This window comes from Pavona decussata, unplaced genomic scaffold, assembly GCF_977016875.1.
Source record: "Pavona decussata unplaced genomic scaffold, jaPavDecu1.1 SCAFFOLD_321, whole genome shotgun sequence".
Classification (NCBI taxonomy): domain Eukaryota; kingdom Metazoa; phylum Cnidaria; class Anthozoa; order Scleractinia; family Agariciidae; genus Pavona; species Pavona decussata.
The window spans coordinates 353,805-376,086 of record NW_028145711.1 but is presented as its reverse complement, the minus strand read 5'-3'; the positions used below and the strand labels follow the sequence as shown (position 1 = coordinate 376,086).

The 22,282-nt window shown below is 40.5% G+C and overlaps 2 protein-coding genes across 2 annotated transcripts; both read right to left on the bottom strand.

Moving 5' to 3' along the window:
- Window positions 1-10,475: 10,475 nt before the first annotated feature.
- Window positions 10,476-14,192, bottom strand: LOC146453900 (uncharacterized). The gene is made up of 5 exons (XM_085095980.1): window positions 13,482-14,192; window positions 12,773-12,913; window positions 12,193-12,359; window positions 11,394-11,782; window positions 10,476-10,621 (listed from the first exon to the last, which is right to left on the bottom strand). Exons 1-5 carry the CDS (start codon window positions 13,650-13,652, stop codon window positions 10,476-10,478), a joined length of 1,014 nt encoding a protein of 337 aa, XP_084952106.1. The 5' UTR covers window positions 13,653-14,192.
- A 2,961-nt stretch (window positions 14,193-17,153) lies between these two features.
- On the bottom strand, window positions 17,154-21,373 carry LOC146453899 (zinc finger protein 862-like). Its single transcript, XM_085096018.1, has 6 exons — window positions 18,852-21,373; window positions 18,514-18,752; window positions 18,327-18,411; window positions 17,887-17,992; window positions 17,657-17,803; window positions 17,154-17,503 (listed from the first exon to the last, which is right to left on the bottom strand). Exons 1-6 carry the CDS (start codon window positions 20,413-20,415, stop codon window positions 17,197-17,199), a joined length of 2,448 nt encoding a protein of 815 aa, XP_084952144.1. The 5' UTR covers window positions 20,416-21,373; the 3' UTR covers window positions 17,154-17,196.
- Between the last annotated feature and the right edge of the window lie 909 nt (window positions 21,374-22,282).

Sequence of the window (22,282 nt, the reverse complement as noted above, 5' to 3'; positions counted from 1 at the left end):
ATTATCCTCACCTCCACTTCTCTTTGGTTATTTGTTGGCAATCCTTCAATTTCTGATGATGTTGACGAGGGTACTTCGCTGAAATTAGCTGCTTTAGAAGGGATTGGCGTGGGCAACAACCATTGAAGATTTGGTGTTTCTGTTTCTCTTCTCCTCTGTGCCTCGATGAAGTCTGTTTACCACTTCTCGGTTGCTTCATCAAACTTTATCTGGAATTTGGGCAGGTCTTCTTCAATTCTGTTGAGATTAATGTTATCGATTCGGGGAGGCAATATCTCGGGATCGCCAGTGGGAATACCATCGATGACATTAATCCCACTCTTTCCTTCCGGCAGCCATTTCTCGCTTGAAGGCCATTTTTTGTAAATCACCTCTGCCTTCCCTTCTTTGTTTCGTACAATCTTGAATTGGTGCTGGAAGACGTGACCACTCATGTCGTTACATACTTCACCCATCCAATCTTTCACATTTACGGCGGTAGACAAAGGTTTCATAGAGACCCTTGCGGTGTACCTGCTTTCCATCACGTTTGAAAGGTCCACCTTTATGTGTGCATCTTGTTTGGCGAGTCGTCAGGCAAAACACGAGAACATCTGATCGATGTCTTTGTGGGTGTGCCCGACTAGGAGGAAACACAATTTGATCTGAAAAACAAACAAAATGACATAGTTTGTTTTGCGCCAAATATAAGTTTAAAATAGATCTGATGTATTTACTAATTCAGATCGCAACAGAGAACATATTTTAGTTTGGAAAAGATGTATTGGCAAGTTTGAATGCCACCATCAGTTACATTATACACTAACTGCAGTTATATAAATATTTCTGTGTGATTGGTTTAATTTATATATGACTCTGGTATATTTTTACGCAGTTACTGTTTTCTTGACCGCTTGTAAATAACTTGACTTTTGAAAGTTTAAAAATTAATCTACACGACTGATACGTAGAAAATGACATAGGGAGGAAGAAGTAGTGAAAAGGAGAGTCAGTGTGATGGTAAATCAATATTTTTCACGGAGTAGGGTTTGCGCTGATTTTGATGAGCGTTCATTACTTTGTCAAAAATGTACATCTCCACCAAGATGCACAAGAAACTGATTACAAATTTGTTTTTGTTTTCCCGGAAACAATTGTCCATTTGGAGGTACAATGTTAATGGTAGATACCCCAACTGAAAAAAAGGAAGAAACACAAAGATCAGAGATCATTTAGTATCATTCACAACCATGGTAGAAAACAAAAGAGACCCCTTTGTTTCCAATCAAGGCGGTGTTTAGGTTGGTAGAAGTGATACAGTTAGAAATACACAACAGGGCTTCAATCACATTTGTGTAGCCCGGTTGTTAAAGTCTTTCATCATATTTCACAGTTAGTATGTGCGGTATGATTAGTCAATTCTAGGGCCAGATAAATTGGAAATTTTGTTCATTTCCCGGGCGCCCGATTAACACCCAGATTTACAATAGGGCTCTTAACCAGGCGTTTTTGAGCCGCGGACGGCAACCGGAAATTGAATTTCTCCCCTTTTGGAGCATTTTCATGTCGTGGGGTTTGTAACGTGAAGCTATCAACAAGAACATTTCCTCTCCGTTGTAAGGAGCAAAACCATGTCATAAACGAAAACATTCGACTTCCGGTTGCCGTCTGTGGCTTCAAATGTCGGTGCTTAGGGTCCCCTATAAATAAAAGCTACTAACCTCTTGTTCTCGGTCCGTATTGTAAGTTTAAAGTATGCTTAGTAAGAGGTATATACAGTCAATTCCCAATAACTAGAACCTCCAAGGAAAATTGAAAGGTTCGAGTTATCTAGAGCTCGAGTTATGGAGGGTAAAATTTTATAGAAAATGATCTAAAGGTAGAGGAAAATTGGTTCGAGTTAGCAAAGGTTCGAGTGGTCGGGAGTCGACTGTATACACAATTTTTGGACTGGCAAAAAAACAGTTTAGCAGCATTATATCCAGAGAATTATATAACGAGATTTTTCACAAAATTTAGTTACATAAAACAGTTACTTTAGTATACACTTGATTGCAAAAACGCCCAGGGGGGGGGGGGGGTACTCCCTTTTATTGGCTATATAGGTATGTGTCGCACCAAAGGGTATGTTGTTTTAGCCGCTTTGGTCATAAATAGGGTATCAATTTTAGCCATTTTGCCGCCATTTTGGTAATAAATAGGGTATCAATCTTTGCACTCTAGTCTTGAATTCTTTTTTTTTTTTTCTTTTTTTTTCAAGAAGCTACTTCTTCATTATGATGTTTACACCAACTGTGTACGTGCCACTTCGGCTTGAACTGAAGTTGACCAGACAGTATCAGGTCATAAATAGGGTACGGAAAATCGGAGATTTTGGTCATAAACAGGGTAAGGAATTTAGGAAGCGGGCCGCACACCCCTATCCATTATTTTGGGGAGTACCCCCCCCCCCCTCCCAGGCAAAAACGCTAGCAACTAAAAAGCATAAACCGTGAACGATAAAACCCAGTGGCTTTATGGGTATAAGTATACTTAATTTATTTGCATAATATTCTATTCTCGTGCGACTGTTAATAGCCAAAATTAGTTGCATGTGATGAATGATGGAAACTGTCCAAGCTTTCCTTAAAGTGTGCAAGTTGGCCAACAAGGGCCAAGTTTTAAACACTACCCACAAATCTGTTAGGTCTCATCGTTCATGGTTTATACTTTTTAGGTGTCAACATTTTTGGAAATGAGTGTAATTTATTCACTTACCGTCGTTTTTACATCCGCCAACATTTTCAGCAAGACATCAATGGTTAGATTGGAGTCATGAGCCCACTCGTAAAGGTCTATGTATACGTATGCCGAAGTGTGGTGATTTGTGAGAACACCAGTGACATGCGTTTTCAAACGCCAGGCGTTTCCGTCGATCTAATCCCCTAAATCGTTATTTTAAATTAAAGCCATAAAGAAGTGAGTAAAGATTAAAACTGTTTTAAACGCTCAAATATAGAGCACAAAGAAGCACTTACAACTGGTTGTCGGTTAGTGTGCAATATCAGAGCTGCATTTTTAGATTAATAACAGCAGGGGTCTTATAATCATATCAGAAAAATATAAGTAAGGTATTGGATAGTTTCAGTTGAAAACAGATTATCATTCCCCCGTTAGTCAATAGGCATCTTCCAGGTAGCATTCATTAATGTAAAATTAAGAATTTGAAACATCAATCAGATCGTTTGTGGTTTGATAACATTAATGAAGTGAATATGGGAATATTGTTTCAGAATATTACTATTATTATTATTATTATTATTATTATTATTATTATAGGTGCTGTACTTTTACCTTAGTGTGTAGATTGAAATGCGGCAAGTTGTGTTTTGCCTGGTCCATCCCATCGATGGTGATCGAGAGATACTTTGTGGGATTTTCCTTCGGCTTCAGGCCGTGTTTGTCATATTTTCATGCTCCGTCCTGAAAAGTACAGTTATTCAACCTATATGTATTTCGAGAAATAGATATGGTTATTGACTTTTCATTTCCTATTGAACGGGTATTAAATTCATACTTTTTCATTAGCTTACACAATCACAACTCCTTTGACCAAAAAAAAAAAAATTAAACATTGCCTTTTACCATTTGTCAGTGAGGTAAAGACCAATGAAACCACAGTTACAAGGTGTATTTACAAGACCCTGTTCCGATGCCGTTTCTTAAATCGAATTCGGATATAGACCGACCCAAATTATTAATCCCAGCTGAACTGATTTAGATAACGAAGTTAATTTAGCCAAAATAAACACACTGAATCCTAATATGACTGATGGAAATTGTGGATTTGGATCAAATTCTTCGTTTGATTCCACAGCTGTTATTCTCATCTGAGTCCGGAGGGAAAAAGGGCTGAGCCGATCTGAATAAAATCCGCCGTTCTTAATTGATTTAGACGCCTTACTTCACATGAACGTCAGTAATTCCAATCATTAAATTCGATTCGGTTCATGTAAAGTGCAGCGTCTGAACCTGGCCTAAGTAGGTCATAAGATGGGGCTCAGGAGTAAGTCCTAAGCTGATAAGCTTTCAAAAGCTTGCAACTGTGACACTACCCGGTTACTTTCAAAAACAGATCAAATTTGTTGTGAAACAAATGAGAAGAGAATAGGGTGATGACAAACAATATATTGTCCACATTCCTTATTTAGTTGTAACATACATTTGCTGTGTCAAATGGGCTTTCCGCATGAGTTGCAATTCCCTCCTTGATGTTTCTCTGATTCCTGGGGCTCTAAGCTGTTCTGTCAAATGAACACAAAGTGTACATTTGGTAAAACGACTTTGCTAAAAGGGAAAAATAATGACGAGTTCCAGATTGCTTTAGCTTTATAAGGAATTTTCTTGAACCATGTGTAGTAAATTCTCCTGGGATATTGGGCTGGTTGTACTTGCTGCCTGTCGATATTGTTTGACTGTTTCCCAGGATGGAATTGGAAGTATGCTTCGAACCACCTCATAACCTTTTCTGTGACGCTTGCTATCATGGAACTCCACTTTGTTAAAAGAGGGTTGTATCTCATACCTTTAGGGTTGGGTTTTGGTTATTTTTGGTAAGCTTCCCTTGCTTTGAAAAGTCCTCCTCCTGTTTCTTTAATGATGTCAAAGTGTCAGTAAGGAGGGCGTAAAATACAGAATTTTCAGTAAGCCACTGATTTTCAATAGCAATATCCATTAGTTTAGCAAGGTCGGATGATTTAGGGTTAAAATTTTTTGGTGCATTTACATTTTTTTGTTTTTCTTTCAGATAAAAACTGTAATATTGTTTTGCTTTTCCTTGGCTTTGGACAACCATTTTGTGCAGATTTCTTGCCCTGGCTATGAGTTCAGCATGTGAGAGGGTACTGAGTTTAGAGTGTGAATCATACGCTGTTTTGGACTCATATGTTTCAGATGAAGGTTTTGTTTGCCAATGCAAGCAATAGCATAAGATGTCCTGACATTTGCTGCACCTTGTTTTTGAAATGAGAGGTAGTTTAGAGAAGCAACTTATGCTCCTGATGCATTTAACAATTTCTCCATCTACAATTGCTCCTTTTGGGTAAACAAAGTATAATAGATTTTTGCTCTTGCTTTCAGCCATATCAACCATGGCTGGATCATATATACCTGGACAAACTGGTAAGTCATCAATCATTTTGAGCATAGCACTCAAGGCAGATTTTAATATGTTTGCCTGAAAAATGTTGTGTGGGAGTTCACCATAGTCAACTTTGGTACCCAAGAATTGTACTGTGAATGGACTGAAATCCTTTGATGAAAAATTTTTCAGTTTTGAAGGAATAAAAAGAGTTAACTCCTTCCACTTAGTTATTTCAACACCTTTTCGGGTATTTGAAAAGGAAAAAGTAACCTTCGTGGTATTATTTGTTTTTTATGCTCAGTAAATGACACTGTCCGTGAGGAAATATCTGACATAACAGTTTGAAAAACTGTTTACACTGCCAAAGGTGATGAAAGTGCCTCATATACATTGCCTGCACCTGTTGGTTCTTTAAGAGCAGTTTGTAGAATCTCATTTAACACTTCTGTGAAAATACCTGCTTTAAAAAGGAAAGTATCAGGCACAGGAAAGTCTCTACCCAAGACCTTTTTATCAGCTGAGATATTACTTTGCTTCTTAGTTGAATTCGTGATTGATTCTTCAGACAAATCTTGCGTGTTATCTTGATTGATATCTGGTTGCATAATCATAGAAGTTGAACAACTTTGTTTTTCTCAGAACATTTTTTTAGTTTCGTTGTACTCATTCTCTATTTTAATTGATTTTAAAAAGAAAGGCTGACATGACATGCATATGTAGTCTGAAAAAGTTCCATCACAGGGATCTATGCATGAGTGCAAGTCATTGTGTAAATCAGTTTTATTGCCATTTCTTTCATCCAAAAAGTTGCATGCCACTGAAAACAGGTGTTTGAAAACACTTATGTTGTTTCTTGCAGGGAACATCACTGCTAAGGCACACCTTATTGTTGCGTTGTGAATATGTCACAATGCATGGTGTGGTCTTCAGAATACCCAGCTGGGCATCGCTGCATGATTTGGTAGAGCTTTTCCCCTTTGGAGGGTTATGCCCTCTAGCTGATAAACTGCTGTAATGTTTATCATATACTCTAAGATCTTTAAAACTGTCAGATATAATATCATCAGGGGTACACTTCAGTTCATACTGCCCAACCATGCTGTTAAATTTCCTTAATCCTGCCTCATTCTCATATCCCTTCAGACAACATTGAGCAACTCCAGTCAATCTTCCATGCATGAAAACTGTTCTGCTTATTTCATCCAAACGTAAACATCTAATAAAGGCTTTCCACAGCATGATAACCAATACAAATCACTTGTTATCCTAAATTTTGTATTTACTTGAGATCTTTGGGCTTTGATACTGGCATATGGTGCAAAAGTGAATATATGAGACTTGCCTGTCATGTCAACTACTGGAATAGTTGTTACAAACCCTTTAGACCTTATTAACATGCCAAAAAGAAAACGGGAGTGGTGTAATTCAAGCAGTTTTGCACAAGGATAACTTAGCAGTACACCAAATGAAAGATATAAAATAGGGAAAAGAAGTGGCATTTCTAAACAGGATCTGGAAATGGCATCAAGTCTCCCCAAATATAATAATAGTAACAGCATATGAACCCACAAGAAATGAAAACGGCAGTGCTGAAATTATCTAGACAATAGCAGCAGTCACCAAGTAAACAGTAGTCTATTCTCACCTGTCTCCCTCACGCCTATTGTTGAGTATGTGCATCAACAGTCTCGATCTGTTGACTAATATAATCCTAATATAAAACTGAGGTGGGTAGGGTGGGAAAAAGCCACAGAAACAAGACATGAGAAGGATAGGCGTAAAAGGAAACGAATGAGAACAGTCAACATGTTGAATATAAACTGCTTAGCAGCTTCGAGAGAAATGGCATCACTCCTTTGTCTACTCTGCCTTTTATACGCGCGAGGTGGGACCGCTGAGAATAGTAGTCTATTCTCACCTGTCTCCCTCACGCCTATTGTTGAGTATGGGCACCAACAGTCTCGTGTTAAAGATAACCCTAAAATACCACGGCGGAAACCACAAAACCGCACAAACGGATGCCCACCCTCAAAACGAGAACCCCAAACTAAAAAACCCCATCCTAACAAAAACAGAAATTAGGAACGAGGAAACGCAGAAACGAAGTCTTTTAAGCGATTAAGATCCGCATATAAAGTTGTGGAGGTGGAGGCCGCCAACTTGTTTGTAGACAATAAGTCAGAATAAGAGAATAAGTCAGAAGGAGGCCGCTAACTTCATGTAGTAAAGGGCAGTACCTGTGTTGGACCAACCCACGTGGGACATCACATCAGCGAGCTGTGATCCAGACAAAGTGAGGGTAATGGCGGAGCCCGAGCTGAAACCGTGCAGAGTGTTGCCTTCATCAATTTTCGCGTCCTTTAAATAATATTTCAAGCGGGCTTCTGCGGAAGAACTTGTAAGGGGCTTATTGACGATATGACCCTGGTGATTAGTGGGGCTAAATAAGTAACCGTTGGAGAGAGTTATGCGCAGTTCTGAGGCGACAGCCACATATGTTTCAATTGCCTTGACCGGGCAAAGCTGGGGATTTGAATGGCGACGAATTCCAAGATGTTACAGGCGCCGTCTCGCAAAGGTCTACCCCAAACATGATTAAATAAAAAGCCATCGTCGTTAGGGAAACGCATAATTTCTGTGGTTTTCACACATCCCAGATCAGAACCTCCATCCGCGCTGAAGAATAGAGTTTTAAAGAATGCTTGATCTCGAGCCAGAATGAAGAGAGCGGAAGGGCTGACTGCTGGATTCGCCATTTTTTTCTATCCCATAACCTTGCCAGAAGTAAGAGCTTTGGTAGAAAAAACGGGACTGCTTGCTTGGGGACGATGTGAGCACACAATTGTTCCTCAGATACAGCCTTAAGATAACTTTGGACTGGAGAAGAAGCAGCAGGATTACCAAAACCTAGGATACTATTCCATTCGCCAGAACGGCCGGCCTCGTGAAATAGTGCATGAAGTTTTCCAATATAGGAATCCACGGTTTTAAATGCAAGTCGCTTGGGGCAACCGCAATCAGAAGCATTTTGGTTTGGGGCATTTACACATTCAGCTACATGGACAACCCTTTTCCCGTGATGATCTTTCCAAATCAGAAAACACGAAACATCTTCGGGGGTGGCGGAATAGGTAGACTTTGTATTAGGTAAAGAGGCTAAAAAGGTTTCAAACTCCAGGCGCAAAGAGGATGTTTGCTTTGAATACGAAGACATGTTGGCCGTTTGTGTAAGCTGTTGCAAACAAGCATCAATGGCTGCGAGATCCACTTTTATTTTTGAGGCAGGCTGACGTGTGACTGACTTTCTATTGTAGCTGCACATTTGGCAAAAGCGAAACAAATGGTCGTTGGCAAAAGCACACAACGGGCAAGCCACAGCGGGGATAAAAAACCACTTTACTTGTGGAAGATCCTAATAGGGAAGACAGATGAAAGACTAACTGAGAATAAATACCAAATATAGCTGAAAATCAGAAAATAAAATCAAGGAGAAACGAAAAGTACAAGACTCGATGACTTTATTGAAATTACATCTTAATGACAGAAACACATTAATGCAACAGCAAAATGGATTTGCTTGCTTGATAATCCTTAAACAGTATGAAATACTGTGAGTCTAATTATTTGAAATCTGGAAAACCCAAAGGTCCCAGGGGATCGTCCTATCACCCAAGATACCATCCTTGGAAGGGGTGAGACGAACGCCACTAGCCCCCTTAGAGGCTAGCAAGGAGCTGGAAGAGCATGCAGACAGAAGCAAAGGCCACCAAAACCGATGTGGGATCACGTCTGGGACAACAAGGGTGTATGGCAACTTGAGGCTATTAAGATAGTTAAAGACCGTGGGAATAAGGCAGATGGGCGGGAAAATGTAAGGATTCGAAAAAACCTCAGGATGATACAAGTTAGGGGATTGTGCAAACACATTAACCCCCAAAGCATTAACTAAGGGACTTTCAGAAAAAAATGGTAGAGGTTTGCCAGATAGGTCAGTTTGGACATTTGAAGCTCGTGCCATAAGATCAACGAAGTGACCTTTGGGACTGCCATACAGACTTTGGACCAAATCCCACGTTTCTGGACAAAGTCTAGAGTCCTGAAAGCTTAGCCGACGGGAGGGAGAAACCGCAGGGTTCTCAGGTCCAGGAACATAGTAGACGTGTAGATCAACGTTAAGATGCATGGTGGTTTGAAACAGGCACTTAAGAGCAGTCACCAAAGAGCGGGAACGGGAACCACGCCTGTTCCAAGAGTGAAGCAAAACCTGACTGTCAACAAATGCATCCACCCATGAGTTTCTTACCATATTCTTAAAGGATTGTAAGGGATTGTTGAGGGCAAGAGTTTCCTTGGTAGGAATGTCGGCCCCAATAACAGAAGGATTCCAGTAGTCGGAAGTGCAAACAGTAATGGCACCCGGACTCAATACGCCTCCCCAAGACAAAGAGTCCAAGAACAAACGAAAATGGCCGTGTTTTTTGGAACGCCAAGGAAGGAAACCGTTCCAGGTTTCCAAAAAAGAGCCAATGCTTAATCTCCTGTCTCAAGGACCCGGAAAGTTTGACCAGTCAAGATGAGCGCACAGCACGAGAAAGGGCCAAGTTAATTTCGTTTGTATAAAGCCTTGCACCTAGCACGGCCAGAGCCATTGAAATGCACTTCCTTCCTAACCTTTGGAGACTAACCAGGTCGATGGATTGTGAACTAAGAGCCTGCTTGAGAAGAGTAAGAAACTTTTTTTTTCTTGTGAGGCAATAAAATGAAGGCCCGTTTCTCAGAATCGGAAATAAAACCCAATTAAGGGACTTGCCTGCAAGGTACCATAGTTGATTTACCCAAACCAATACAATAACCGCAGGAGGAAAGGATAAAACACGAAAGAAAGATAGCAGCGTTGGCTAAAGCCAAATTAATTACTGCTATCCTGGGAGGGCAAATTCTGATAAGCAACTGGAAGACAACCATTAGGGAAAGAAAGCTGACTACTGTGACGGTCGTCAATGTACAGTGAAGATGGAATGCCAAGCAACTGTAGATAATGAGAGGCAAGGAGGCCAGTGGAGTGATAAATGTAGGCGGACGATTTCCAACCAAATGGAATACAATAACTGACAAAAAACCATCCGCCCCACTCAAATCCAAAAAATGTCCGGCTGTCCACTGAGAGTTGGATATGGTCGTAACCGGATTTGTCATCGCAGACAGTTTGAAAGAAGCCAGGGAGAACATACTTGGGTAAGTGCTGTACACTGTCCAATTTAAAAGGGCGGTCTTGAGTCCAAAGGTTGAGAAATCTGTCGTCATTACAAAGGCATGGTTTGGTAGGTTCTACTGTAAGCGGCATGACCAGGTGTGGAGGTAGACATTCCCCTACCTAGCCCCAGACGGGGATGGCGCCTGAAGCTAATCTCTCGATAAGAGTATTAGAAATAAACTGGGCAAACGCCTCACAAGAAGGATGAATAGCAAAAATGCGAGCAGGCGTTCTTTTGCAGTTATAATTGACTCCCTTATAGCTTCCTTTATAATGGGTAAAAAAAATTGTCAACGTGGACAAAGTTATGAATCCAGGCTAGTACTTCAGAGAAATTGTTTTCAGACTATCGAAATAACCTGTCCCATTGATCTATATGGCGATGGAGTTCACCCGCTCTAAGGGAACTTGAGTCATGGAAGGCCAAAAGGGAGGCGTCGGCAAAATCTTCTCCCACGACAACTGAGGAGATGAAATCTTGACTAATATGGGCATTGTCTGCCATTTCCTGGGCCTCAGTAAGAAGAGATCCCTTATAATTGACCTAACATGGCAAGTTAACAGAAATCTTGGCAGGGTCAAAGTTGGGAGTCTTTTCCCAGTCATGAAAAGGCATCTTGAAAAACTAGAACAGAAGAAAGAATAGGTAAGGCCCAGGGAATGGCAAACTCAGCCCCGGTAATCCGAGAGGGAACATTTATTCCCCTTAAAATGCCACCTGAGGGAAGAAGAAAGAGGAGCGAGAACAATATAGCGAGTAGACAACAATGCAGCGAGTGGAGAACACTATAGCGAGTGGGCAAAATAAAATATATAAAAATATAAGTCGGTATTAACCCAATAATGGCCACGTGTTTTCCACGAATAAAATTACTTCACAAATTAGCATATTGATAATTGAAGGGTTTTATGCAAAACTATCGTAAGTGACGATTTTGGTCATTTTTTAAATGTCATCCAAATGAGCTGAATTTTTGCATGTGGTCTTTGATTTAATAGAAAAACATTGCCCTGTATTTTTTTTTGCAAATTTCGGGCCATTATGGTTCAGCGTTGGGGTGGGCAGATTCTGCTCAAAATCAAACGTCATCATGTCCACCCCGTCTTTGCTGCGGAAGGTCTGGCCCCCAACCACTCTTCTTTTATCCCTCCAACTGGTAATTGCTGCCTTTTTGTCCAATTGCTTTGTTGAGTACCCCGCACTGGCCTTGCTATGGTGCTCAATCTGCTCTGCTTTTAGTTGCTCCTTCTTTTCACCTGAGGCAGCCTGGATGGCGATGTGAAGTTCATCGCATCTTGCACACGTGTCTGACCTTGGTTGGCCGAATGACAAGTTAAATTCCGTGTTGAAGATCTTATAATACACGGAATAACTTATCCTTGGCGGTATTGGCGGTGGCACTGGTTGTATATTTTGCTGTCTGCATCTGAAAAGGTAAAAACACGAAGGGCTTATACCACTTCGAAATGAAATGAAAAACTAAGGGTGCTTACCAAGAGTAAGAATTGGGCAGCCAGACCAGACATTTTGAAAAGGGGATGAGGTTTCCATCGAAAGCTTTGGCTAAAAGCCCATCAGTTCTGTTTGTTAAATAGTGGAATTCTCGTAACAGATTCCGCGGAACTGGCCAGTTCTGACTGGTGATAAGCGCCCTCAGTAATAATAAATTGTTATTATGGCTTAATTCCTTTAGGATGGCGAAAAGTGGTCAGAAACGGTCATGTTATGTTAACAACTAAATTCTGAATTTGGTTTGTTTATCGGATGAATAAATTTCAATCACAGTGTCCATAATGATGTCAGCAAAATCACCCAAACATTTTTATTCATAAGCACCTTAGGATCCTTGATTGTCTCTCCCAGCTGTCTGGCTCGTGCTTTTCCAGGTACAAATTGTACATCCGTTGGACGGAAAGGTCTTCCCTCAGGTACCTCTTATTGGCGTTGTCAGAACGCGAATAATGAGACTCTTGTCGTGGGAAGGACGAAATATGATCTTTTACCTAAAAAAGATAAAGACAAGTACAATTTGGATTGCGTGTTAACCTCCCAGGTTATTTTGAAATGATTTGGTCGAGAATATAAACTAGATCTGGATTTTGCTTCCTATTATGACAGTATTTTTTCTTGAAGTAAAAACAAACAACTATTGGGAGAACTCGGAAATTTTTCCGAGTAAGCCTGCGTGACTTTCTAGATAAATATCATTCTCATAAATTACCAGGCTCGACGCCTAACATCTCACTTCTTTTACTCCCCTTAAAAAAACAACTTAACTGGGACTGAATGAACAGCGAGCTAGCGGAAAGATATCCGAAAACAAAACACATGTGTGCTCTTTTTCCACGAATCTACTTGGGGATAAAAAAAAAATGATGCAAACCAACAGGAAACAATGCTATTATGGAGATCTCACCTGTTGCCGTACTTCTTCTGGTATCTTATTAGCGCGGCTACTGTGCTGTCCACGGTTATCTTTCGGCTGCTCGTTGCTCCGTAAGGTTCTCACCCTCATTTCGCTGATGCCATGAAGGGAGCAGAAAGCTTTAAGACACACCTGTAGCATTAAAAGTGCAAGCAAATGAGTGACACTTATTAATCTACCTTCGGTTGCTCCGATCAGTTACACCAGAACCTATTTAACTATTTATAATTCGCTCGCACTAAGCAACTTCAAAAAAAAAAACTCGTTAAAATAAGAAAAAAAAAAGCCGTTAGTTTGGCGTTTAGGTGGTTTGAGAGGTCGGACTGCAATTTTCATATGCCATTATTCTATCATTTTTAAGAGAACTTTGGAGGTCATTCCACTATAGTCGGACCTCGATTATCCGCAAAATGCCCAATAATCCTTTCAAAAGACTGTTGAAACAGCGTTTTATCCTGTGCGCTTTTCAAACTTCGCAAGTGCGACGAGACAATACCTGTGTAGATTTCACAATTAAAATGATGTTTTCTTTGCTGTAACATTTTGTTTACATTTCTGTCTCATTAATCTTCATATTTTCGATTATCCGTACTCTCGATTAACCGGACTATTTACCGAGGTCCCGATGAGTCCGAGGTTCAACTGTATTAAACTTTATCCGAGGTTTGCATGAAACAAAGACAAATGAAAGGGTACAAACCTGCACTCGTTTTAAATCCTTTGTTTGAGCGAAGTATCGGTACGACGCGCTTTTTTTGGATGGCTTTTCTGCGCCCGCTGCACCATGGCATCCACCAGCACCGCGCCTTAGAACTTCTCGACTCTCGATGAGGCCATAAAGGTACGCGTTTTGCGTGTTGTACTCTGCCATGGCATTGAATCTAGACAGGACAGCATCCTTGTTTATTTTTTCGAAACATTCCAGCTTGCATCCGCAGGCTGGCCCCTTTTTCCCTCTCCCACACGATCTTATTCTTTGCGGTCGTTGTCCGCTTTCCGGCGTTCAGCTCCCTCTTTCTAACATTTCTTTTCCACCTGAATAGATAAATAAATAAATAAATAAATAAATATAAAAAAATAAACATATATGAAAAAACGGTTCTTATGTTTACTACATGTACCCTGTTGCCAATGCTTTGAAAAGAAACACGGAACATTTTTGTGTCTCGTTTTGTTTCAAAACTTATCCTTTATGTTATTATATTCCTTTTAATGTACATGTTATGAAATCAAAACTTTCTAAAAGCCACGTATAAAACCCAACAGGAAAAAAATAAAGGGGAGATTTCGCGATTTTTTTTCCTTTACAGACCAATCAAGGAGGGCAATATTTAGCAATATTTAGAGGAGCTCCCGAGAGAAGCCCCATACCTAACAGAAAAGGGTAAACCTGTCGATGCTAAAAAATTTGGTTATGACGTCAGCGAACGTCCGCCCGTCCATTCAGACTCTGGGGGTGGAGAATGGCATTTCTTGGCGTAATAGGAGGCCGACAAATCATAAATATTTATCTAGTGTGAAAAGAAACAGTCCTGAAGAATAATCTACCGCCAGAAACTGAATGAAGACATAGGGGCCTTAAAACCAATGAAAAGCCATTTCGCGTTGCGTGAGTCTTCGAGTTCATGGAAACCCGAACCTCGCCAGCTTCAAACGGACTCTACAAGACCAGGGTGATGTTACAGCACGGTAAAAGTTGTTTTCAAATGTTGAGTTGCCTTTTGCCAACGGTTTAAGTAATCTTTTTTACAAAATCCTGGAACTTCTGTAATTTTCATGGCAAACGTGTCTTAATTTACTGCGAGTAATAGCTTTTAACAAGTACTGAGTGTCATTTGCACTCTAGTAGCAAATGTGTTGTTTTTTTCCAGTAAACGTTTTGGCTCTGAAAGCTTTTTTGTTGATTTATCTGTTTTGTCAACTATAGTTACGTTTAGGAAGTGATTGCTGTGTGATCATAAGCGGATCAAATGTGATAACATGAATCTATTTTCCTCTGTTCACAGTATCCCAGGTAAAAGCGAGCACTGCCTATAATGAGTTGAGCGTACTATTAAACGAAACCTGTAAATCTAATTCTTGTCAAAGATTCAGAATGTAAACACTGAACGTTGTACAGTGCATGCCGGACACTGACATCTAGTTTATAAAACGTTCCCGCGGTATCGGCGAAGGAACTTGATGAAATGTTAAACTGAACATGATAAGCCTTTACTGAACACATAGAGTTCTTTTTCATCGAGTGGCGAAATAAGGAATTACTACAGTGCTATAAATTTTTAGCTCAAACAAACATGAATTTCTGGCTCGTACTGCAAACACAAGAAGGTTCGTAAGCATTGCTAAAGTTGAATGACGCCGATAACTTTGTTTTCAGTCTCGAGCTCACCATAGCCCCTGTTATATAAATGACTTTTACTTACAACATCTGACTGGGCGAGATGACCCTCTAGGTAGACCCTGAGCTCCTCTAAAAAGTCTGCGACAGCGGCATCACTGAATGTCAGCTAAAATTTGAAAGATTGGCAAGCCTTAAAAAATAATTCGATCCGAGTTGTTACAACAAAAATACAGCGCAGCTGAACTATTTAAAGGCATCCCTCTTACCGTTCGAACTGATTCCTGCCCAGGTGGAGACATTTCTCTCTGCTTTGCTTTGCCGGTTGCTTTGAAAAACCTCGCGCCCGAGTACACGCATATGATCCTCGTGTGAAAGATGACATCTCGTGGAACGAACACGACTATACTTTTTGGTAAGCGGTAATTCAACAGTAAGTCTGCGTACGCTACTCGGGACTTGTGTTGTGAAAGCTGATGAATTTGAAGCTTCGCATTTTGAGAAAGGTACCTTTATTATTCATTTTAATAAAAAGTTGTCTACTTATCAACACAGAATTTAGAAGGTGCTAGAATGTCTTTGAGGTGTTATGTTATCGGTAAAAAACACTGGAATTGACGGGTTTCAGTAAAACGCGGGGCCGGGGTTTCTTTTTTTTTTTTCTTTTTTCAACATTTTTATGAATCCGAAAACAATAGGCCTTAAATTTCTCATATCACAAACGTACGAGGCGAAAATTCCCTTAAGAAACTTTGTAGGAGATGAAGGGCCTTCCGAACAGATAATTTATCGAAACGATCCGTTGGGTGCCCCTGATAGATTTCTTAGGAGTACGAAAGTTAATAGTAGGGTAACATTTGTAAATGGTTCGGTCAACTTTGCATTGCTTATATTTTTTCCACCTACGTGCGTGAAATTCTCTTGAATAATAAGATTTTGCATTCTCTCTGGGAAGTATTTGGCGTTTAAAAACCAATCAATTCCTTTTTGTTATCAGCCAAATAGGGGGATTTTTCTGTTACCGCGGGAACATTTTGCATAACCATTCGCCCGCAGACTTGCAACCACGCCGAACCCTCCGTCAGACCAACTGGAATTGCGATCTTTGTACGATCACTAGGCAAAAACTTTCGAAATTTTTAAGGGATCTTCTATCCTAGAACGTCTAATTTTCCGGCTGAGACTAAAACGAAAGTGAATGTAACATAACATAACATATTTAATTGGCATTCCCGATATAGCATTAATGGTATTGCAACAACAATGATAAATATAATAATTACAAGTTACGGATTAACAAATAATTACGCCTTAAGGACGCTTCAAATATAAAATGGCTCATTTTTTTACAAATCACAGGGTTTATAATATTGAAAAGAAAATACATTTTTTAGAATGGCAGCATTCGCAGCTCCTTAGGCTTTGAACGTTCTTAGCTTTTTTATGTTCTGGATATGCTTTTTGTTAAGCTGCCTGGTTTGGAAATTCACAAGCCGATATGAACGTGAACAAGAAACCGAAGCGCTGGAGATTGCAAGATTGCTTCTCCATGGCCATATGTGACCATATGTATGTGGTAGGCAATTTTCCCGTACGCTTAATATATACGTCTTCCCACTCCGATTTCGATACCTGCTGTGCTGACCTGTATCATGCCAGTTTGGTAGAGCAGGGTTGTAGCTAAGAAATTTGTCTGCCGGTTAGCTTAGAAATTGAGCCGGCTAAAGAAGGTGCAAAGCGACTTCTGCCGTCGGCGGGGTAGGTATGGGAGGGGGTCACCCTCTCCTATTGGGGGGGGGGTGTGGGGGGACCTCCCCCAGGAAATTTTGAAAATTTTAATTCAATTTGGTACACTATGGTGAAATCTAGGGGCTCTTTTATGCAAAAAGAAACAATCATTAAAGAGAAAAAACTATACATGCGTAGGCTTTTGTTATTTACCATCCCCTGATATTGGGATTATATATCATATTATTAATATTTTATTTCTAATATGAATCAGAATGCAAATAAAAATACATTTAACACAGTATGTTGAATATGGGAATATAAGTTTAATGTGCTAGATGTGGCTGATTTATAGATCATCATCTGATTCTGAGAAGAAATCACTGTCATCGTCTGAATCACTATCACTACTGTCATCTTTATTTGCTTGTTCTTCCAAGTGGAACAGCCTCAAAGCTCTTTGTTCCTCCTCCACATGATCTTCAATATCGACCTCTACTTCTTCACTTCTCTCCACTTCTTCTTCTTCTTCTTCTTCTACCGCAGGTTCTTCTTCTTGAGCCACACCCTCATTTGTCTCTGCACTTCCATCTTCTTGCCTGTTTTTAGGCATCATTGTCCTTGGAAGGCGCCTTCTCTTCTTGGCAGACAACCATCTGAAAAGGAACAAAAGCAAGAATAACTATAAGACATACTACTAGGGAATGAACTTGTGGATACAGCTTATAATAAAATTGTACTATTACTGTAAACTACTATGAGCTGTAAGTTTGCCTTTTAGGTTATTTTATCAAAAATCTCCCTAGCACCTCTGAACTGCAGCTTTGATGACGTCCTCTGCATCCTTGGAGAATGGCTTTGGCCCATTAATGCTAATCATCATTAGGGAGTTGAGCATCTTTTGACTCAACCTGCTCCTCAGACGGGTTTTCAACCTTTTGAGACAGCTTACACCTCTACAAGAAAATAGTACATATAATTAATTGTCGCTCGCAGCTTTTCTTTTATAGTCTGCTGTTAAAAAATAGATAAAAATTACCTTTCAGGCCACGCGTTTGACACTGGCAGTGCAAGTCCCACCTCGGCAAGATGGCTGAGCAAAGGGAATATGTCTCTGAGCCCGACTACTTTCTTCATGCAAGATTCTAAAAATGAATACAACAGTTTAGTGTCTGAATTATAAATATATGAACTTCATATATTTACGAAATTCATATATTTATCATACCAGCTCCCAGTTGGCTTGTTAGCTCAATTGGTTAGAGCGCTGCACCAGTATCGCAGAGGTCAGGGTTCGAATCCCGGCACGCCTGATTTTTTCAGGCTTTCTTTTCGCAGCTGCACAAGTTGTGTTAATAACTGCGAGGATCTTCTTTACATTTATTAGTTTAGTGTCTGTTAGCTACCAAGCTTTTACAAGTAAATTGTCGAGTTTGCTAAAAATCATTTAGTAGACAAATTTATTGAAATGATTATTACCAGTGGCCAACATCTCTGTTTGCTTCCAAGACAAGTAATTGTACTTGATCTTCTGCCATTCTGACAACAGCTCGTCATGGTCCAGCTAAAAACCAATAATTATTGAAGTACACACATAGTCTTGCTTCAGTAAAAGGATAAAATTGCAAAAAATATTGTTGATGCAAATAAAAAAATATAAACTCACATGAAAATGTTCAGCCAACTGCTTTATGTTGTCCTTGCCGTAATTCTGATAAGTTGGATCGTCACGATTTGGCAGCTCATCTAGCTGGAAGATCGAGAAGGCAGCAACAACTGGTACTTTGGCAAACCTTTCGTCCAGGTTTACAGCTAAAGCATTGATATATTTCCCTAGGAAGGTTTCAGCCCATTTATATGTTGACTCATCAATGGAAACATCATGTGCAATTGGGGATAGTCGTCCTGTGATGTAAATACAAGATACGCCTTGCATTAAAACAGAACTAAATGAAGAATGAATTTAAAAAAATTAGTAAAGGTACCTTTATTTTTAAGTTATACCTTCAGGTGTTAGATCTGTTCTCAGTGTCTGTAGCATCTGTCCTGTTTCCACGTCTTTAAGGGCATCCTTGGTGCATTGAAGGGCAGGCTTGATATGTCCAAAATTCACTTTTCCTTTTTGAAAAGCCAATGACAGGTAAGCCAGGTGAGGCAGGACGCTGTTCAAAACATACAATGTAGCTATGAACTTGCCGCTTCGGATGTTCTTGAGAAGACCACATGCCATAACATCCTTGTCAGGTAGGCTACTCAGGGTCAACAATACAGCTGGCAGATCTTCATACAGAGCAGAGACAGAGTTGTTAAATGACAGCCACCTTGTCTTGCAAGCTTTCTTGAGCTTTTTAAATACTTTTTTCTTCGTTTTTCTGTTCAGGTCAAACTCATGCAGCCGCATCTGTGTCTTCATATACGCCTTGGTACGCTTAGAGGAATTTTCCATGCTTTGCCACAGCTGGCGGATGATGGTGGCCATGTGATCGACATACTTCAAATCCTGATCGGCATCAGCACAAGCGAGTGCCAGCTTATGACAAACACAATGCAGATTAATCATATCCGGGCAGTCTCGCCTAAGCTTTGCTGCCAGCCCCTCCCTTTTACCGACCATCACACTTGCCCCATCAGTACATAGTCCTGTCAGTTTCCTCAGCCCAATGCTCTCAAACTGTTTTATGACTTTGTCATACAGCGCTTGGCTATTTGCCGAGTCACTGTTTTCGAGGGCATCCTCAGCGAAAAGAAATTTCACCTCGACATTCTGCTGGCCAGAATCATAGAATTGAACAAAGCCAATGAACTGCTCGACTACACTGACATCCATGGCATCATCACAAAGAAGACCAACGGCTGAGCACTTGGTGATGGCACCAATGGTGCGATCACGTAGCTCATCTCCTATGGCCTGAAAGATCTCAATGATAGACTGCTGAGACCGGTGCATAAAGAACTTTATTGTGTTGTTTCCGGTATGCTCCAGGAGTGCCAACAGTGAAGGGAACTTCTTGTTTGCCACCTCTTCTTTTGCGAGCCAGTATGCAGACAGGAATGCATTTTGCAAGATGACGTCTTGTGCTGCATCTTTCTGGACAGCTAACTTATGGAAATGAGAAACACGCTGAGTGTGCTCAACTTGGACGGAAGATTTGTGGTTACCACTGGACAGATGGTCTCCTAGGGTACCTAGCCGCATACGGACTGATGGTTTTTCACAGAATTGACTGAGTCGAGCTTCCCCCTGCATGTGCTTCATGCACAGAAGACAGAACATTCCCATACCGTCAATATAAATAAGCCACCACAGACCAGCGTTCACATCAAAAGCGGTGTTGTTGTTTTTTGACTTTCCATCACTTTTTGCTTTGAGGGACAACCATTCATGTTTAAACTTAGAATGAGATATGTTGCAGTGGGTCTTTTCCTGACACAAGTCATGATGATGCACCTTAGTAATATCAACTTGAGGAAAGATACTACCAACAACATGCTTAACATCACAGGTGGAGTTAATGGGAGAGGATTCAGTATAGGAGGGGATGGGGGAAGGGATATTGGGTGAAGTCATAACAGGGGTAGGATGCTGTGGACCAGGCTCTGTTGCTTGAGTAACTGGCAATGGAACGGGAATTGCAGGGCCATTGTTGCTGCTGCCGGAGTCATCATCTAAAGAACACGTTTATCTCAATATCTCTGTTACATTATAGGTGGGAGCAAGTAGTAATGGTGTTGAGACGGAAAAATAACTTCCTTTTCATGTGTTTCACCTTATAATAAGTTTAAATGCAGTTGTAAGAAAGAAAAGAAAATGAATAGTACCTCCTTAATTTTGTAAAGCTAACTTTTACTCTTCCACAAAAAGTAAAGTTTAACTTGATTATTCTAGCAATAATACTTCTAATAAGGACGAGTTCGGAGCAACTGCGGAACTATTTTATACTAACTTAAAAATATTAATTTCTGGCATATCTGACTCAACTGTAATTACCTTGTTGCCTTCGAGCAAAAAATGCTCTAATATCCCCCTGGTCGGTATCGCGTTTTCTTTTACGTTGATTTAAGCTTACATCTGCTGATTCCATCGATGGATAGATTGTAAAATTAATGAACAACTTTCGAACAACTGTCGGTGACCACCTTGTCCCATGTTTACGAGAGATCCGAGAGACCTGGTATCAAACTCGTTCCCAATCTTTTGCAACGCCTTGAATGCGGGGGGCTACCAAGCTTCGTGTTGACAAGATGGCGGACGCAGAAAACGGAAAGAGGACACGGCAAACGAGTTCTCAAAACAAGACTTTATTTCAATTACTTTGTGGCATCGATACTCAAGGTAGTCAGGAGCTTATTCAACCTTTTCATTCACTTAGAATATATGATTCTAAATCGAACAATTGCTAGTGCGTAACCAAAGAACTGTTCATTGCCCTTTTAACCGAGTGTTCGCCACCCAAAATTCAGCCGGCGATGACCTCTTTCTCAGCCGGCGAATTTCGCCGGCAGCCGGCGCTTAGCGACAACCCTGGTAGAGATTGACCAGATAAATACAGGAAATTGCTTTCTTGATCAATGGGATTATCATTATCTTGACGATTGGCACTTTCTTTTGATGAGAGGTCTCAATTTGATTACAAGAGCCGCCACAATGTTTCTGGTCTTTACCCAGATCGCCTGCAGTGCAAAGAACAAACCACATGTGCGCACAAGGCAAATATTTTTTTCCATGACCTAGTTTGCCTACGAACACAGATGTATTGCCTAATCATCTGCAGATTTTATTTGCCCTGTTCCCCTCGTGGTTTAGTTGGCAAAGCAAATCTTTTAAAACGACAGCAACAGCCTTCGCTAGCGAAATCTTTAACAGCCATTGTTTTTCATCGAGCAGCAGTTGTCCTTGAATTAGGTAGATCTGGTGGTAATAGCATTTTTTCCCAATATGTGGGAAGACCCGGAGGGGAGGGTACTCCCAAAAAAATTGGATAGGGGTGTGCGGCCCGCTTCCCAATACCCTTGCACTATTTATGACCAAAATCTGCGGTTTTCCATACCCTATTCTAGTATCCCATGCAGTCGTTTTTGGGGGACTCGTACACCAGTCCCCTAAAAACGACTGCGTGGAAGGTTAATCCTATTTATGACCTGACCAAAAATTTGATACCCTATTTATGACCTGATAGTGTCTGGTCAACTTCAGTTTTTGCCTGCCTTGTCTCCCTCTCTCTAGTACCGGCCTTCGGCCAGCAACACTGTTGAACAGTAAACGCGCCAGAGAAGGGTTACTACGGCTCGGAATGGCAAAAAAAAAAAAAACACCACGCGTGACATCAATCAACATTTCCTTGAAACTTTATTTCAACATAAAGGTAAAGGGCGACTTTAAATATCTCTACTCAGTAAAAATTTCAACCGATTGTGTTGCGTGAATATAAAGTCTC

Bases quoted from the DNA above. Each gene is read 5' to 3' on its own strand.
- LOC146453900 (XM_085095980.1), bottom strand. From the start codon at position 13,652: ATGGCAGAGTACAACACGCAAAACGCGTACCTTTATGGCCTCATCGAG. The intron at 12,914-13,481 runs GTTTGTACCCTT...TTAATGCTACAG, and splicing joins AGGATTTAAAACGAGTGCAG to GTGTGTCTTAAAGCTTTCTG. The intron at 12,360-12,772 runs GTGAGATCTCCA...TATCTTTTTTAG, and splicing joins CAGAAGAAGTACGGCAACAG to GTAAAAGATCATATTTCGTC.
- LOC146453899 (XM_085096018.1), bottom strand. From the start codon at position 20,415: ATGACTTCACCCAATATCCCTTCCCCCATCCCCTCCTATACTGAATCC. The intron at 18,753-18,851 runs GTATAACTTAAA...TTTACATCACAG, and splicing joins AACAGATCTAACACCTGAAG to GACGACTATCCCCAATTGCA. The intron at 18,412-18,513 runs GTGAGTTTATAT...ATTGGTTTTTAG, and splicing joins AGTTGGCTGAACATTTTCAT to CTGGACCATGACGAGCTGTT.